General features: G+C 37.3%; 1 protein-coding gene across 2 annotated transcripts in view; it reads left to right on the forward strand.

Annotated features, from left to right (window-relative positions):
• LOC127650038 (stromal membrane-associated protein 2-like) overlaps window positions 1–18,832 on the forward strand; it is a 35,091-nt gene that overhangs the window by 10,257 nt on the left and 6,002 nt on the right. The window contains exons 2-9 of one of the 2 annotated variants that reach the window (XM_052135164.1): window positions 14,341–14,474; window positions 14,640–14,725; window positions 14,812–14,890; window positions 15,019–15,078; window positions 15,537–15,612; window positions 15,710–15,831; window positions 17,110–17,296; window positions 18,255–18,553. In XM_052135164.1, coding sequence (XP_051991124.1) covers window positions 14,341–14,474; window positions 14,640–14,725; window positions 14,812–14,890; window positions 15,019–15,078; window positions 15,537–15,612; window positions 15,710–15,831; window positions 17,110–17,296; window positions 18,255–18,553 — 1,043 coding nt within the window. The remainder of the gene's footprint in view (window positions 1–14,340; window positions 14,475–14,639; window positions 14,726–14,811; window positions 14,891–15,018; window positions 15,079–15,536; window positions 15,613–15,709; window positions 15,832–17,109; window positions 17,297–18,254; window positions 18,554–18,832) is intronic. The other variant, XM_052135166.1, reaches the window with a different exon arrangement.

Below are 18,832 nucleotides of genomic sequence, written 5' to 3' on the forward strand. Positions count from 1 at the left end.
ACTCTTCCATGTAGTTCTGTTGGTCAACTCTCTTTTCTTTTTAGTTCATTTCAGGTGTGCCCCTGTGTGTGTGGTGATCTGTTTTTTGGCAGACTCCAGGGCTGTTTTTCAGAGGAACACATAAGCCTTATTCGTACGGGATTAGTTTTATATGGGAACGTGGTGTAATGTAATAATTACCAGAGCTTCTCTCTCATTTTTAATCCCCTGCAAATCGGTCATGTCAGTAATTTTTCCGGACTTTTTACTGCATGAATTTTCCCGTGCTGGTAAAAATTACAGCGTGTTTTACCTATAAAACTTCCTGTAATAAAACCCCTGATAATATTAATCTCATGCGAAGTTCCATGTTGGTAAAAAGCCTGTAAAACAGCACTTTCAAACTTTTGAGCCCTTTAAATGTTCCTGTTTCTTTAGTAATCAGAGTGTTTGAAGTGGTTGTTGGTCAAGAGAAGACACCAGAAATTTTAAGACATGCTTAACAACTGCAGGTAATGCTGACTCTTGCATTTGACTGAACATGTTTTTCTCAAGTATTTTATCATGTCAAGTTTTTATTTACTCATGTAAAAGAGAAAGAAACATGTGTGTTTTCTTTTGGTTAGGATATTGAACAGATTGTCTTTATTTTTAATTCAACATTATGCTTGTTAATGTCACCAGTTCTGTATTTAGCCAGATATTCCAATCACTTTCTTCTTATAATCCCAAATGTTGTATATAATCATGTTTAATATATCCTGCATGAATAATCAGCACAGTTACATTTTCTAATAGGTCAGTTACACGTGACAGCAGTTTGTAAATGGAGTAGACACACCCATGTATGTAATTTTAATAGACATGACCTATCCTCTGTGAATTAATGGTAAACATTACAGGCCTGATCATGGTGTGTTAATAAAACTTTAACAGTAACATTATGATGTCTTTGTGGCCCTGTAAAAGTTCCTCACAGAAACTGTAAACAATGGCCCTGTCAAACTGGAAGGGAAGTGCTTCACTCTTACTCAGCAGCATTGTTTGTCAAAGAAACAGTGTTGCTTGTTTCTCCTTTTAACTTAAAGGCAGAAATTCATGGCAGGGTTCTGGCAGGTCCTTAAAAAGTCTTTAAATGCCTTAACAAAACTCTTAATTATCATTTGAAGAGCTGGGGACGGAAAATAGGAATCGCAATATGGCTGTAAAAGGATTGATGGAAAGGAGGAGGCTAGAACCGGCTTGACGATCTAAGTATAATGAAATAGTTTAATGAAGAACTAAACAAAAAGACAAACACACAAAGGTGTCGGACAGCTCTCGGTAAATCTCTCTCTCTCCAGGACTGCAGCTTCCAGTCGAGCTTTATCCCTCTCTGAGGCTTGATTAGCCTGATTAGGGGCCAGGTGTGCGGAATCACGACCCGGCCACACCAAAAAAAGAGAGGGATAGGCCAACAAGGAGCTGCAGTGTTAGACCTAGAGGAGAGAGAGACAAAAAAAAAACACTTACTCGCCGGTTCTCCGATACACCATAGCTTGGTCCTCGGCAACTCCTCCACCCTCTAATGGATGACAGCCGCGCCTCCCTTAACGGATTGGTGGCAGACCTCCGGCCTCTGGATCAGCCGCATTTTCGGTGGACGGTAGGGGTCTCCTCCACCCCTGGCAGCGGTAACCGCTCCAGGCGGTTGGTTGGGAGCCCCTCCTCCCCTCGCGGTCGATGGCTGGCTGTTCCGGCGCGGCCAGGCTTAGGGGCCGGTGTGGGGAATCACGACCCGGCCTGCCCTCCGCCCCGCCACAGTGACCTAATGTAATTATTAAACTGCAAAAAGCTGTGATGTAATTAAATAAATATATAGTTTTTATGCGCTGCACACTTCAAAGTGAAGAGCTGCACAATTGCGCATTCTCCAAGCACATGGAGAGCTCATGATACAGCACTTTCATAATCCGTGAATTAGGCTAGTGCTCATAGTTTTCACATGACAATATTTACATGTCAGTGTTTATATAGTAATGCTTTGTAGATGGTAGTAAGATTGGATATTTTATGTCCCTTATCTGTTTCAAAATAAGAGTCCCTGGTGTATTTTCTGCTTGTTTAGATAAAAGTCCCACATAATACTCCAAATCTTATTTATTTTTTCAGGATATTATTGGAAATTTGGTTACATGTTGCTCATGTGTCTGTATCCATATTTTATAATACATTCAATACCTATCCATCCATCCATCCATCGTCAACCGCTTATCCTGTGTACAGGGTCGCGGGGGGCTGGAGCCTATCCCAGCTAACATTGGGCGAAAGGCGGGGGACACCCTGGACAGGTCGCCAGTCCATCGCAGGGCCACACATAGACAGACATACACTCACACTCACATTCACATCCACACCTAGGGCAATTTTTTTTGGCATTCAATACCTATATCATTTGTATTTTGTTTTACTATCGGCCGATTAATCAGTTATAGCCTTTTTTTTTCCAACACCTTATTATTGAACAGGGAAATCCAATACCGATTCGACCTCTTATTTAAATTTTTTATATTTTGATGCGTAAACCAATTTTGAGATGATCTGGTATGGATATCCGGCATTAATTGTATTTGTTCAATTCTTAAAAAAAGAGCTTAGTCTTAATTTTAATTTTTTTAATCTGTGCTGCAACCACATTGCAATTAATTGCGTTAATCTTTTTTAACGCGTTATTTTTTTAAAATTAATTGCACTGAATTAACACATTAAATCGACAGCTCTAATATATATATATATATATATATATATATATATATATATATATATATATATATATAAAATTGTTAAATATTTAAAGATAACTGTATAATTATTTCATCATTATATATTGAATTATTGTTATATGAGGGGCTTTCTCAACAAATATTTGTATATGCGATTAATTGTGATTAATTAAACGGGACACCATTTAATTAATTTGATTTCAAATTGTAATCGATTGACAGCCCTATTTTTTATATATACCTCTTTTATCATGTCCAGGTAAAAATTATAAGCCTGAGCTATTTGGAAAGCTGCATCATTTATGTTAATATGTAGGAAATTTGGTTGATGTAGATGTACAATGTATGGATTAAAGTGCCTGCGTACCTCCACCATTATATGAAGGAACAGGACATGAGCTAGGAATTAAATTAAACTGTCCTTATTCTACATTATTATGTAAGGAAATGTATAATGGAATCAGTCATGTTCGACAACCATTATAAATTAGATAAATGACAAATAACTAGGTTATTTGTCTGAATAAAATTCTCCACCATTAAAATCGTAGCTTGGTCCTCGGCATCAAAAATATACCACAGTCAAATTATCTTTGAATACAGACAAACTTTATTGCTATTCTAAACATAAAACTAATCTAACTAAATCTTCAGAATTATCTAGCAAGGCTTGATATGGTGTATATTCTGTAGGTCCATGCGGTCTCTGTTGAGCTAAGAGAGAATGTCCTTGGAATGTGCAGAGGGGGAGAAACAGATGTCTCTGTTTTAGGTCCATGTTGATTTCGGGCCTTGGGACTGTCTTCAAGAGTCTCTGTTTCCTGATATGGCCACGGATTTATGCATTTAATGTCACAAGGTGTTATTTGGCCATTTGGTTTTACAGAGGGTTTAAGTTTGTGGAATAAAAAAGGATTTTCTTTATTGGTCAGCTCTGTCATTACAAACCCTAATTTGAGATTAAGCAGGCATGGGAGAGACAGTCTCCTTCAGCAATTTAGGTGTCATGGATGAGTTTACATGGCTCTCTAATGGCTAGTTGGCTGATCTGTGGAATGTGTTGTGTTCATTTGATGGCTTTGTTCATAGATAATCCTACAAATACATAGTTTAATACGTACGATTACTACCCCTAACATACATATAAGCAATAGTAAAAGTTAAGTTTGCGTTAGCAAGCACCCCTAATAAACAGGTGGCTTGCTGTGTGTCCTTTCTCTGGCTCTAACTGGTGCTTCTCTCAAATAGGATCCCTTTGTAGCTAATTAGTGTGATTTATCTGTGTGTCAGTCTTTTTTGTTTTGTGGAGGGCTGTTCTGCTTCACTTCTGTGACTCACTCTGAAACCTGCATGACTCCACTTGGATTTCCATCCTCTGCCAGGTATTGTCACTCCATCCCACACTCAAACACTTTTTATCCATGTCTGAGCTGACGTCTTAATACCACACAAGCTGATTACCCCTGGCCATACAGACAGGGTCAGAGAGAGTGAGTGAGAGCGAGAGTGAGAGCGAGAGTGAGAGCGAGAGTGAGAGCGAGAGCGAGAGCGAGAGCGAGAGAGAGAGAGAGAGAGAGAGAGATAAAGGGATATTGATAGATCGAAGACAAATGGGTAATTTAAAGAGGCCCAGAGCATGGAATAGCTCAATGAAAATTGTATTTCATACAGCTACAGTGAACCAATGTGCATCCCATTGGGAATATCCCTTTCTTCTGGCGTAGAGCCATCTTGCATTAGAGCCAATGCCAAATCTGAGATGTGAGTGTGACAGTGAGCATAGTGTAGACAGAAACTAAAGACCTGGCACTCCATTAAGGGCCAAATTGCCACATTTATAGCAATATATATAACAGAGATCATTATTGGATTTTGGCTTTCTGAGCTTTTTGGTTCAAAGAAATGTAAAAAAAAAAAAAAAAGCAAGGTTGGAGGGGGTCTCACGTAGCCAGACATTTGACTTACGACATACAATCTGGTCCACTTTGTAGTGCATTTTGGCCAAGAAACAGCCAAATATTAAGCAAACAGTTTTTTTTTTTTTTTTTTTAATGAGCTGTTGAAGGGTGGGTACATTTGAAGTTAAAAATATAACATTAGCTTTTCATCCACAAATCTTTATGCATATTTTGAAAACTGCTGGATGGAAACACCAACATGCAAATAAAATCTTCAAAATGCGCATAAAATACATATACACTCGCGGTGGATAATTTTTTTATTCGATAAGACAAAAAAAAAGTTTAATACAAACTTGAACTGTGCAGAAGAGCAGGGTTGGAATGAAACGCAGCTTTTTTTGCACTTTGTTTGCATGATATTTTTTTTTCACATAAATATAATTTGCAACATGGATGGAAACAAAGCTACTGTAGTCTTCATAACTGGCTGCACAGAAATCACAAAAATAATTAGAGGGCATGTGTGTAGACTTCTTAATCAAATTCTGCTGATCTTAAAGTAAAAAGTAACATTTATATTGAGTCTTCGTACATAAAAAAAAAAAAACGAAGCTGAGTATACAGTTCATGAATATCTGGTTTGCTTGCTATTCAGTACCTCAAAAAAACCTTGAATATCCTAAATTAAAAATCTAAACAATTAAACCAGAAACTTTGGCAAATTGAGTGGTTAGTTTTTCACTAACAAGTTGCTCACTAGATTAAGTTTGCAAAGACATGTTGGCTTGACAAAGCCTTGTCTGAAAGTTTAGACAAACAGACAGATTTGGTGGATGTAGCATAAAGAAGTTAAAAGTCAGAAATGTTGGTCTTCGTTTATTAATTTTGGAAAAACCTTAAACGGCTAAAAGTGTAGAGCAGTATGTTGGCTTTTTCAGGCCAATGTAAAAAGTTGCTATGTAAGAACTACAATGGTTGTCCAATTTGTCAAGCATGTAAACTCACCAGGGTTTTTCCTAGGTCAAAAATGGTTTTCGGTGGTGGCTGACATACACGGTCGCCACATGCTTGATGCAGTTTTTAGTTGTTGTTTTTTACATGATTGCAATTAATATTTAAGATAATGTTTATAGCTGATTTCATGTTTGTAATAAATATGATTTATTTGAACAACTGAGCATCTAGAATCTCTTGAATTCAGCAGAGTTTTTGTACTTCAAAGTGCTGTGGAATACCTTATATCTACACTGAAAAACAAATTAATTGGTTTAAATTAATTCAGTTGTGGACACTGTTTCCATGCAATGAAATTGATTTGCCTTAATGTGATAATAAAATGTAGTCTATTCTCAAATACTTTGTGTGCATAAAACATAATAAAACATACATTAATTAAGTTCACATAACTTAAAATATATCTGTTCAAATAACTGTGGAATTGTGCAGCTTGTTGCTAACTAGCATCAAACACATTAGCATTTTATATCATTTTGTACTGTAAGACAGTGATGCTGCTGAGGGTGTACAGATCTCAAGTCTTGAAATGATCCTTCATTATTAGGGTTGCCACAGTGTATGGTGTTACCAGTTTTACTCTGAACAAGGGACAAAACAGGTGTGAAATGTTATACCGGGGAAACATTATGATGGCAATTCTGGGATGAAAAGTAATAAAGCACCAAAATTAAACCCGCAACAACCCACAATAAGTGATGCATTTGCCTGGACAACGAAATACACAACCGGTAGCCCATGATGAAGAGAATGCACGGATGAAGTAGGTTAATTGCAAAAGAGATGTTGCCCTTCACAACTATTGAAAAGCCATATTTCAAAAAAGTTGAACAACACACATTTACATTTTAAATGTACGTTTTAGAAAACATTTTAAATGTACGTTTTAGAAAAATAATGTCAAAAATATACATGACTCCTCTAAATTTCAACATAACAGAAGATTAAACAATTAGTTAACAAGTAACAGTTAGTTACTGTTACTTGTCTCATTTTGCATAAAAATACATAAAAATAACACTTTATTTTTAAAATGTACTCTCCCAATTTAGTGCAATACATGCTGGGAAATGGAAATCCCCTGCTCAGTTACAGCAATACATTGATGCAACATATTGTATTCACATAGTCGCAACACAATTGGATTAAACATTGATGGGGTGTACTCAGTGTTAATTGAGAAAGCAATAAAATCATGTTGAGGGAACACCATCTGTTAAAAATCTGAATCTATTTAAACATTTCATAACATTGTGATCATATCACTTTTTGATGACAATGTTGAATTTAACTTATTCCTGCAATATAATTATGTTCTCATCTCAAACATAAAAGTATTAAGTTGATTTAAAGTGTACTGGTTTAGTATTTTCCATAGAGCTGCTTTCTCCTTTTTTCAGTGTATACTGTAGGCCTAGTTATAATATTCATGCTTAAACTACTTTACTGATTTGGGAACTGTGCTTCTATAGAGGAAATGTTTGTTTCCTACACCAATACAGATTTTGTTTGTTTCCCACCAATACATGATTTAGAAATCATTTTGATTATAGGAATATCTGACGCCAGGCCAGTTTGTATTCTAATCTCAAACATTATCAGAACGGGAAGTTTATTAAAATAGTACACATGATGTGATGTATGTTAATAATTGATAAAGGTGCAGACTTTAATTCTACATTGTAAATGCCCTTTTGTTTACCATAGTTCTTTCATTGTTTAATGGTTGCATTTGTAATGTCATAATCACAAGAAAGACCATAGATTGCTCCTCATTGCAGTGGTTAATTAGGTAGTTAGTCTTTCTAAAAAAATATAAATATACTATAAATAAATTGCCTGAACACATTTAACACCACTTTTTAATACATCTTTCAGAGTTGTAATGAAAAATGATGTTATAGTTTACTGTGATACAACTTAGTAAGGTTGTTTTTGATGTGTAGATGTGAAAAGTCTTGCAATTGATGCTGGTGCAGGTGTTTTCTCTTTCCTTAACACAAGTGGTATGTATATTGGATTTTGTATTTGTTCGACTATCCTGTAGAATTTGTTGAATAGACTAAAACCAAGCACATTTGTTTGTTAAGCCAAGGGCACAGTACAACCACTATTCATTTTCGCTCAAATGCCCTTTGTAATTGCAAATCGCTTCCTGTTTGTTTAAAAGTCGAGTTTACCTTTGCAAAGCGGATTGTGTTTGTTTGCAAAACGTTATATATTTTTTTTTACTTTTGGCAGCAATCTGGGTCCATAAAACCCTGCTCACATCCTTGTGGAATAGTTGTAGTCCTTATATAGCAACTTGTATGCTTCTGAACATAAAACAGCTTCGAATTTCACTTTTGATGTTAATTATTTTAGAATACTGTTACTGTATATTCTTTGTTGTAGAACAAAATGTGAAAGTCTTTTCGAGTAATACAAACCACCAACCTTATTTTACTCTAAAATGGAAAACCACTACTCTAAAACCCCATTCGAAATTCCTGAGGGAACCCATGGTGAATTAGCCTTCTGGGTTGCCCTACAAATTAACGTCATGACTAAACAGCTCTACATGCATCAGACAGCCAGTAAAGGGGCTGTAAGTTGGTGTCCCATCTGAAGCTGACACTAATTGGAGGCAAGCTGTCCTTTTATGTCTAATTACATTCAATCAAATTGTGAATATAATCATAGCATGCAAAGTATGTAAACACCACATATGGCTGTCGAACTGTGATGTGCTTTTATTTCATTGAAGCTTAAGCAATTTAGCAGAAATGTTGCCACAACAATCCTTTCTGACGTCACATCAACAGACAAAATTAGAGCAATAACTTAATATGGTGCTACCACCTATTGGCCAAAACCAGAATCGCATCACATCAACAGAAAGGTTAAAGACGAGACAGTCTTTAGTTTTGTCTTTGAAGCTTGTTCATGTCTCAGCATACTATGGTTACATTATTTGCCTAGGAGAAAGAAAAAGACAACTGTATTTATCACTACATATGATACTTCAGGCATCGTTCTAATTCAGGGGCTGCTTTGTTAAAGAAGTGTAGACTTGATCATGCCTGTGTGCTTGTATGTATTCATACATGTGTGATTTATGAACAGTGGGTGCTACTGATGCACAGAGCCACTGAGTTTACACTTTTCAAGAAATCAGCCTGTGAATGACTCAGTCATAATTGTCTCTGTATATTAAAAGTGTACTCTGTATTGTTTTCCACATTGAAAAAGTTTTACTCCGAAGGAAATAAATTGTAATTTTGAAACATATGTATAAAATCTTGATCGCTCACATGAGATGAGGTCTTTAGTCATTAAAAAGTGTTCAGAGTAGTGAGTATTGTGTGTATGCAATTCCCCTTTATAACACTGTATGCACCAATTTAAAAATGTAGCTTACATACTGTAATTCACATGTCCTTTTATGGCTGTGTAGAAATAATAAAACATATATAGGGATCCTCCAACAGTTTTTATTTTGACTCCCAACATTTCAAATACAAAGACCCATTCAAAATAGGTGTAATATTTGAAAAATCAAATGAACATAATAGTTCAATCCCTCAAAGAAGAGGGAAAAAAAAGATTACTGTAGCAGGTTCTCACAGCATTGTACAAGCTTAAAAAACATGAGCTTGAGTCATAAAGAGAATTTAGAGTCATTAAAAAAATGTGCACCAACACATGCATAATCTGACATTGCTTTGTACATGAACATGACTGCAGACTTGCAGCTATTTTAATGTATATGTCAACAACAAGCCTACATTTTGAATTTATTGTTGAGTTTCAGAATGAGCCATTTCTCTATATTTGTACAGTCTAGCCTGACTCAATTAGGTGTGAACGGCTGTCCAGCACAACTAAAAAGGCGCTCACATGCTGCAGAGGCAGGCAAGCGTGTGTTCAATTTGAGGCATAACTTTTTCACTGTAGGGAATGAGTGTAGCAGTTTCATCTCATCTGAGGCACAAGCCAAAAGTATCAATCCAGTTCAGACGCAGTTGTGGATCAACCAGTCTTAATGGAAGAAAAGGAGTCATCTTTGTCAGTGGCATCATTCTGTGGTTCTTTTTGTTGTGTGTCCCTCATGGAATCAAGATGATGCATCAAATCAAATCAAATCAAATCACTTTATTGTCACACTACCATGTACACAAGTGCAACAGTAGCAGTCATGACAGTGACGAGACATATACCAATTACAATAAACAACATACTTACACAACACAATTTACATATCAAATGTACACATACTTACACAACACGATAATTATATACAATACACACAATATAGAATACACAATATACAATACAATAAGTGGTAGTGCATGATGTAATCCATACCTAACATATAAACAAAATACAAATTTGGGATTTCCACGAGTAATCGACTGATCAAGTATTCATTCAGCATTAATAATAACAGTAAAAACACTACTTGAATATTACAATTTGATTTTCCTTTGTGCCTTTGCCTGCTTTTGGAATCTCACCTAAATCTTGCCTATACAACTCTGTACTGTGGATGCCTGATGTTGTTAAAAGGAATTGACTCTATGTTTGCAAATGCCTTTGTCATTTTTTTAAATCTAGTTGTTGTCTATGCTATTTTTTTTTTCCCCATAAGAAAAACTGATTCAAAGGTTGAAGGTTATTTGGATGCTGTAGTAGCAGTATATTTACAGTACTAGTGGATTAAAATGTCCCATGACTGCTGATATTATCTTTTTTTTTTTCTTGATGGGTGTTCTCACAGGATGTCTTGGTGTAAGTCCTGTTTTATCAGTCAAATACATAACAGTGGTAAAATGTTACCGGTTTTAAAGATGTGAGCATTGTCTGTCCATGACGTTATACATTTGAAAAGAAGAATTGCTGCATTGATGAGTTCCATATCTTACATCAGCTCCCTAAAGCGCTTTTTAAACCTTGCTGCAGAGCATGAATAAGAGGAAGACACACCTTGACTGAAGTCTCCATCTTCTTGAGCTTTCACCCGGGTGTTTGTTTCAGACTGAAGGATGTTCAAGGCCATGGCCACATGCGTCATCACGCAGCAGTACACAAAGAGAAAAGAAACATCAGCAGGATTAAGCCTATAAAAGAATTTATCACTTTATTAAATATTTTACTTTGAATTTTATTTTATTTATTACAAATTCTAATTTATTTTATTTAAAACAGTTATTTTATTTAGTCTAAATGTATTTTAATTAGAACAATGCAGAGTCAAATCTGACTTACATTTTAATCTTGAACTGCTGCACATTCATTCCGAAGGGATGCTTCTCCCTGCTTAAGAATTCATGTGATCCTCTGCAGCATTGTACAGTACACTGAATTCCATCTTTTGTGGTTAGGCTGTATTAAATATAGTTTACATTTTTCTTGCACAATTTCAACGTTGATGGCATACCGGCTGGTTTTATTGTATTAATATTGTATGATGCCTGGCATTTTGCAAATGTAGAATGGGAAAGCTTCTTAAACATCTCACTGCTGACCTCTGCTTTGGATGAATCCACGGTAGCCACTAAATTCAAGAGGTGACAAGCTCAATGCTGATACCTGGGCAGATCCAAGCCACTGTTGGTGTCAAAAATAGAATAGGTATCCTGAATCTCAACTTCCGGATACAACAATGTCCACTGTGATTGGCTCAGCATCCATCACCTCTTGCTGACTCTGTTCCCCATACAGTCTAAATGATTTGATTACGTTTGATCCACTATCAGTAGTGGTTCTAACTATCTTTTCATGTGATGCCATATTCATAATGGATGTCATCCAGAGTCCCTGCGAGCACATCAAAGGAATGTGAACCCTTCAAGCATCGAAACGCAATTGATGCAGACATTCTTTCCAGTGTAGTCTCATGGATCCAGTGTGCTGTAACACTTGTATAGCTCCGCTGTCGTGCTGTCCAACAATAAGTTGGGGTACCTACCTATGTAGTTGACTTTGGCCATCTCAGCAATCATGTTTTTCTTGAACTTTGCAGCTGCTTCCTTGATTCTCAGTTTCACAGTTGGACTGGACATAACCTCAACTACAAGTCTGTCAATTGTGGCCTGAGTTACCATTTGCATGACATGGAGTAGTCTTCGATGTTTATCTGTTTTGCCGCTGAACTGCTGCTCTGTCCTTAACTGCTCTTTTTTTCAGTATGCATTTATTATATTCTTTAATTTGGATAGTTGTTTTCTCTGTAAAACAATAGATTTTAAAATCCTTGAATTGATAAAAAAATGGAAGTGAGACTTGATTTTTATATAACAGGCACTTGTGTTAGAAGTTTATAATATAAAAAGCTCATCCACTCTCTCTTTATCTCTGTCAGCAAGAAAAAAACGGATAGAGCATAGCAATCAGGTTGATTTAATTTGTGTGTGTGTGTGTGTGCGTGTGTGTGTACATGCATTTATGTGTATGTACATTACGTACACCGATCAGCCACAACATTTAAACCACCTGCCTAATATTGTGTAGGTCCCCCTCATGCCAACAAAACAGCACCAACCCGCATCTCAGAATAGCATTCTGAGATTCTATTCTTCTCACCACAATTGTACAGAGTGGTTATCTGAGTTACTGTAGACTTTGTCAGTTCAAACAAGTCTGGCCATTCTCTGTTGACCTCTCTGTTCAACAAGGCATTTCCATCTGCAGAACTGCCGCTCACTGCCAGTCTTTGCTTGGACACCAAAACAACCGTTCCGCCAAAGCACACAAACAACTACTCTGACTTACGGCGCTGGCTAGTACGGACAACATAAACTCGCAGTGCCCAAACTGGGCGAAGCATATGCAATCTTTCATGCTCCTCCGACTCAAATGGGGGAGGATAGAAAGCCTGAAAATGAATAGTCTGTGAGCAAAATGTAGAAATGATCTTGGGCAAATAGCCCAAACGAGGTCTTAACACCACTCTTTTAAACACCCTGGCGCTAAATCCATATATAAGGGATTGATCGACAGGGCATGCAAATCACTAATCCTTTTAAACAATGCCAATGCTACTAGCAGGTCTATTTTAAGAGTCAGAAACTTATCAGTGACTGTTGACAAGGGCTCAAACGGAGCATCTGAGAGTGCCTCTAAATCAACAGATAAATTACGTAAGGGAACGCGGACGGGACAAAAAGATCTAAGCCTGCGCACCCCATGCATAAAACGAGAGACGAGAGAATGTCTACCTACAGAGACTCCATTGATTAGTGCGTACTCAGCCGCTATAGCGGCAACATAAACTTTAAGCTTTGCTGGCATAACCCCAGCCCCAAAGTGCTCTTGCAAAAAAATCCAACACTGTACCGACAGAGCAGTGAACTTGATTTTCACCTCACGCTGTACACCAAGAAGCATGCACAGCTCGTAGAGACAGCACATTGCTCCCAGAAGAATGTGACATGCCAGTATCACCATGGCATAAGAACGCACTCCTCCCTGTCAATTGATGTAGGACACCACCGTCCTGTTGTCCGACCAGATGAGGACATGGCTGCCCTGTATCTCCAGGAGGAAAATCTTTGCCGTGAACATCTCACGACAGTTTATGTGCCTATATTGCCACTAGACCATCCAAACCCTGTAGGCTGGACAACTCTCGTGTACAGCGCCTCAACCCATGGAGGAGGCGTCTATCGTTATAAGATTTGTGCTACACACTTGTCCCAATGGAACACCCGACATCAAAAGGCGGTTAATTTCCATGGTAGCAGAGTTCGGTAGCACCCACACGTCACTTTGAATAGACGGAATGCATGCGTCAGTGGTTGAAGTCCCTTTGTAGAGTACATTCAGCACTGAAAAGGTCTCGCATTCCCCAGCATTCTTTATGGGGGACGTGTAGTGTTTATGTTCACTGTGTGTTTTTGTGTACTCTTGTGCCCGATGAATATTGAATTATGTTATGCATGTCTCAAAACCTTTGGACATGGAGATAGAAGGCTGAATTCGATCAAGCAATTATAAAAAAAACTGTCACCCTGTATGCATTTACATCAGAGGACGCCAGATAAACCATCTGCCTTAGCATAGATCCGGGAAGAATGTACGGATATGAAGGGGAATTGAGAGCAAGCAGGCTCACCACAACGGCCCCAGCATTCTTATTGGGGAACAAAGTGTGGTATTTATGTCCACTGTGTGTTTTGTGTACACTTGTGCTCGATGAATATCGAATTCTGTTATGCATATCTCGAGACACTTGGTCATGGAGATGGAGGCTGATAATTATTATTTTTTTTATGTTCACTCTATGATGTTCTATGATGTGTCGCTGCAACAAACACAGGCTTAGAAAAAATCGTGCCCTGAAGAACAGAAAATCTGACTCGATGGCGCCAAAGCGAGTGTTTTTATGGAGCCTGTAACATAGCTCTTAAAGGGAGCTTATGTACCACCAGCCAATAAATTGGCATGATTGTACAAGGGTTTCAGACCTTGTGACACTCAAGGCGTGTCCCAATGCAATTACATAGCTTGAGTTCCTATGAAAGGGAACTATTGATTTTGAATGATGCTGCATCCACACTACTAGGTGTCACTGTAAGTCCAAGATGACACAAACAAAAAGTTAATGAGTTCACCATTAAGCCAGAATAGGAAAAAAGTATTTTCACAGAAATTGCATACTTTAAAACTCATGCTCTTTCTCTGTTGTCTTCATAATTTATTAGGTCCCAGATGGGCATCCTGGAATCTTGGAATCTTCATTTGTATCCGCTGTGCTGGAATCCACAGGAATCTTGGTGTGCACATATCACGAGTTAAATCTGTAAACTTGGACCAATGGACTCACGATCAGATTCAGGTATGACATAATGGGCTTATCAGTTTTTAATATGTGAAGCTTTTGTGGTTCAAGATTTCTAATAAAAAATACTCCAGTTTTTCATCTTGTCACACTCTTTGCATTATTCCATGGGTGATTGACAGTTTGTGTTTATGTTTATCTGTATGTTTGCATTATGGTCAGTCTGTTCAGGAGATGGGGAACGCCAAAGCGCGACGACTATATGAGGCCTTTTTACCAGAGTGCTTCCAGCGCCCAGAAACAGACCAGTATCCTTAAGCGCATGTGTTTATTGTATGTGCATGTCTTCTGCTCTGTCCTCATGAATGAGGTTTCCTTAAGCACTGCCATACAGAGCTGCTGAGATTTTTATACGAGACAAATATGATAAGAAGAAATATATTGACAAGTGCATTGATATCCAGTCGTACAGGGTGAGTATTTTGAATTTAACATTACTAGTTGTGTTTTTCATCATTAGTTGTTATATTACTAGTTGTTTCACATCATTAGTTGTTAAAAATAATAATTAAGTTATTCTATTATTTACTTCAATTTTCAGAGAGAGAAGAGTGAAACAGTAACAAAAGAGGCTCCTGTTGTTTTTGAAAAGATGAAGCTGGTGGGTTTTTGCATTTTTGAAATAGAGTTGTTCAGTCATGACGTCAGTTTGCAGGCCAAGGATAACCAGTAAGCTAATTCTCCATAGGTTCCCTCAGGTATTTCTGAAGGGTTTTCAGAACAGTGGTTTTTGATGTATGAGAAGTCTGTGGTTAACATTGCTTGAAGACACATTCCCGTTTTGTAACATGAATAAGACTTAATGGCTAAAGTTTAATGGCTATCGAGTTGCCACATAATGACTACAACAGTTATCTAATGAATTGCTTGTCATTTGTCAGGCATGTAAACAGGCATCCTTGTGCACAGAAAGTATTGGCAGTATTTTTTTATAGACCATGCATTCAAAAACTAATTATTTTCTGGGTTTTAGGAGTACAAACTAAACTGCTCTTAAAATCAGTTTTCAACATCATAATGGTTTAGCAATATTATATGTACCCTATATTTGTCTTTCAGAAAAAGGATGAGTCGCAACAATTCAAAAACAGCCCAAAGAAACAGTCACAGTCTGTTAATGACCTATTAGGACTAGGTAACAAGCTCTTTGTGTCTTAAAGCATCATACATTATATAAATATATATATACCACCACAATATACGGCTCTGATGTTATAATTTCTCTTACCCAGATGCTCCAGTTCTTCGAGCTCCTTTGTCCAATAGCAAGCCAAGCGCTGAACTTAGCCCTGCCCTCGACCTCTTTAGCTCTCTGCCTGCTGCTGTCAGCAGTTCAAATTCAGCCAGAAGCATGGTAAAGATTTGTATACTGCTCAGATCCAAAGATTTCAGTTGCTTGTAATAGTTTTTAACTTTTTAATGGTCTTGCAGGTCTCAAGTGTAAGTTTTGTTTTCCTGCTGGCCCAGCCAGTAGTGCCAAACCTTTCACTGGTCACACCATAAAAAATATATATATAATATGTATTTATTTAGAACATATTTTAGTATGTATATGTGCTAGGAATAATATGTATATTTTATTAAATGTTAAGTGTTCTTTACAATAATTTAGACAAAACCTTGCAGTATCTATGTCAGCTAGCTAGATATTGTTACCTTTGTGACAAGTTCAAATCTGCATAATTTGCTACTACAATGTTCAGTATATCTTTGAAATTCAAAAGTTTGCAGTGCATAAAAAAAAAACTTTTACCAGATCAACGAATGGAACCTTAGAGACAATGTAAAGGGTTAGTTCACACAAATATTTTAATAAAAACAAAATGTCACCCAGATGAGTATAACTTTCTTTCTTCTGCAGAACACAAATTAATACTTTAGAATATTTCAGCTCTGAACTTAAATAAAATGCAATTGAATGGTTACCAAAACTTTGAAGCTTCAAAAAACACATAAAGGTAGCATAAAAGTAATCCGTATGGCTCAAGTGGTTTAATCCATACCTTCAGAAGCAATCCAGTTGGTTTTGGGTGAGAACAGACCAAATGACAACTCTGAGTTCAAGTTCGATTACACTTCCTATAGAGCAATCTAGTGCTCAGCATGTGTCGAGTGCTAGGAAGTTTAATCAAGCTTGATATCATGGTCGTGCAGTGGCAAGATGCACAGAAAAAGTTATTTGTCTGTTCTCACCCAAGACCGATTGGATTTGGTCATTAATTAATTTTATGCTGCCTTTATGTGCTTTTCGGAGCTTCAAAGTTTAGGTCACCATTCACTTGCACTGTATGGACCTACAGAGATGAGATATTCTTCTAAAAATCTTTGTTTGTGTTCTGCTGAACAAAATAAGTCATAAACATGGGATGGGGTGAGGGTGAGAAAATTAGAGAATTACATTTTTGGGTGAACTATTCCTTTAACCCAATAAGGCAATTGACTGTTCTGTCAGCTGGTCGGAAACTCTCATACCGGCCCCAGGCCAGTGGGCCATCCTTATTGTTGAGCCCTGTCTTGAATTCTTCTTTGCACATGAACTTAATAGAACAATTTAAAATGTATAAACGTAGACCACATGTAAAAGATAGTCTGAACTGGACTGGTTAAGGTGTGTTTTTTTTTGTTGCTGTAGCCTAGTTCAGGGTCAATGCCCACTGGGCGAGTAGCAGCATCAGTGCCCGAGAACCTCAGCCTGTTTTTGAACCCGCCCACTAAACGTGAAGACAGTGGCAAGAAGATGTCCAAGGACTTGATCCTGTCCTTGTACAGCAGTGCAACTCCACAAACCAACATGGCCACTCGTGGTGAGATTAAAGCAAGTGTGTTGTTTTCCTTTATAATATAAATGTCCTTTATAATTTGAGTTTCTGCTCTAAGAGCTACAGTAATAGAGATTATATAAAGTTTGTATATAGTCCTTTGAGCAGTCTTAATGGGATATTTCACCTAAAAATACAAATAATTGATCATTATTTGCTCTCCCTTGTGTTGTTCCAAACTTGTATGACTTTATTTGCATTATTTATTTAGCTTTTTGTGTTCCATGGAGGAAAGTCATACATGTTTGGAATTACACGAAAGTGTGTATATGATGACATATTTGTTTGACAACAAAAGTCATCATTTACTCACCCTCATGCCATCAGAGATGTGCATGACTTTCTTTTTTCAGCAGAACACAAATAAAGATTTTTAGAATAATATCTCTGCTCTGTAGGTCCATACAATTCAAGTGAATGGTGATCAGACCTTTTTAGCTCCAAAAATCACATAAAGCAAACATAAAAGTAATCCATATGACTCCAGTGTTTAAATTCATAACTTCAGAAGAAATATATTAGGTGTGGGTGTGAAACAGAACAATATTGAATTCATTTTTTTACTCAAAATTTCCACTTTCCCTTTCACATCTGAAAAAGGACTTAAATATTGGTCTGTTTCTCACCCACACCTATTATATCACTTCTGAAGACATGGATTTAAACACTGGAGTCATATGGATTGTGATTTTTAGAGCTACAAATGTCTGATCACTATTAACTTGCATTGTATGGACCTACAAAGCTGAGATATTTTACCTTTGTTAATGTTCTGCTGAAGAAAGAATGTCATACACATCTGGGATGGTATGAGGGTGAGTAAATGATGAGAGAATTAAATTCTTTTGGTGAAATATCCTTTAAAGACAGCCCCAAGAACTGAGGTAAAATCTGAAATGGCTTCCTTCTACTCTTTCAGTTTGTACTGTGAATGCATGCTTGTTTGTTTCTGTTCTAGCTGGCATGTACATGGGTGCAACACATATGGGCTACATCCCTGCTGCAGGATACAGCCAATACCAGGGCCTTGGTGCCCAGCAGGCCATGATAGGGCCTATCATGGCTCCACAAATGAATGTACTTGGACAGGCAGGTGTCATGCCGCAAACAGGAGTGGCAGCTGCTCCTCCGTACATGGCAGGGGTGCAAGGTGGCGTGATGGGAATGCAAAATGGGATGATTGGAGGCATGGCAACAGTTCCTCAGCAGGCATATGGAGCACAGCAGGCTCAACAGCTGCAGTGGAACATCAGCCAGGTAACAGTGCTGCAATCAGGATCAACATGCTGACAGAGCAAACATTTTATGCTTTGTTCATCCCAAATTATGGACAAAAACAATTCTGACTGATCAACCAATTAAATCAAATTTCAAGCCACTTAAGGATTTGACTTGGATTGGTTTTGTTAAAATCTGAGTTTCCACCCTTTAATTTTCACTTTTCTAATCTGATTTGAGTTCTTTCATAATATGAGAAGTTGCAAAATAACAGTCAGATTGAAAAACAAATTGGAATGTGTACAAAGACTTTGCACA

This window comes from Xyrauchen texanus, chromosome 10 (assembly GCF_025860055.1).
Source record: "Xyrauchen texanus isolate HMW12.3.18 chromosome 10, RBS_HiC_50CHRs, whole genome shotgun sequence".
Lineage (NCBI taxonomy): Eukaryota > Metazoa > Chordata > Actinopteri > Cypriniformes > Catostomidae > Xyrauchen > Xyrauchen texanus.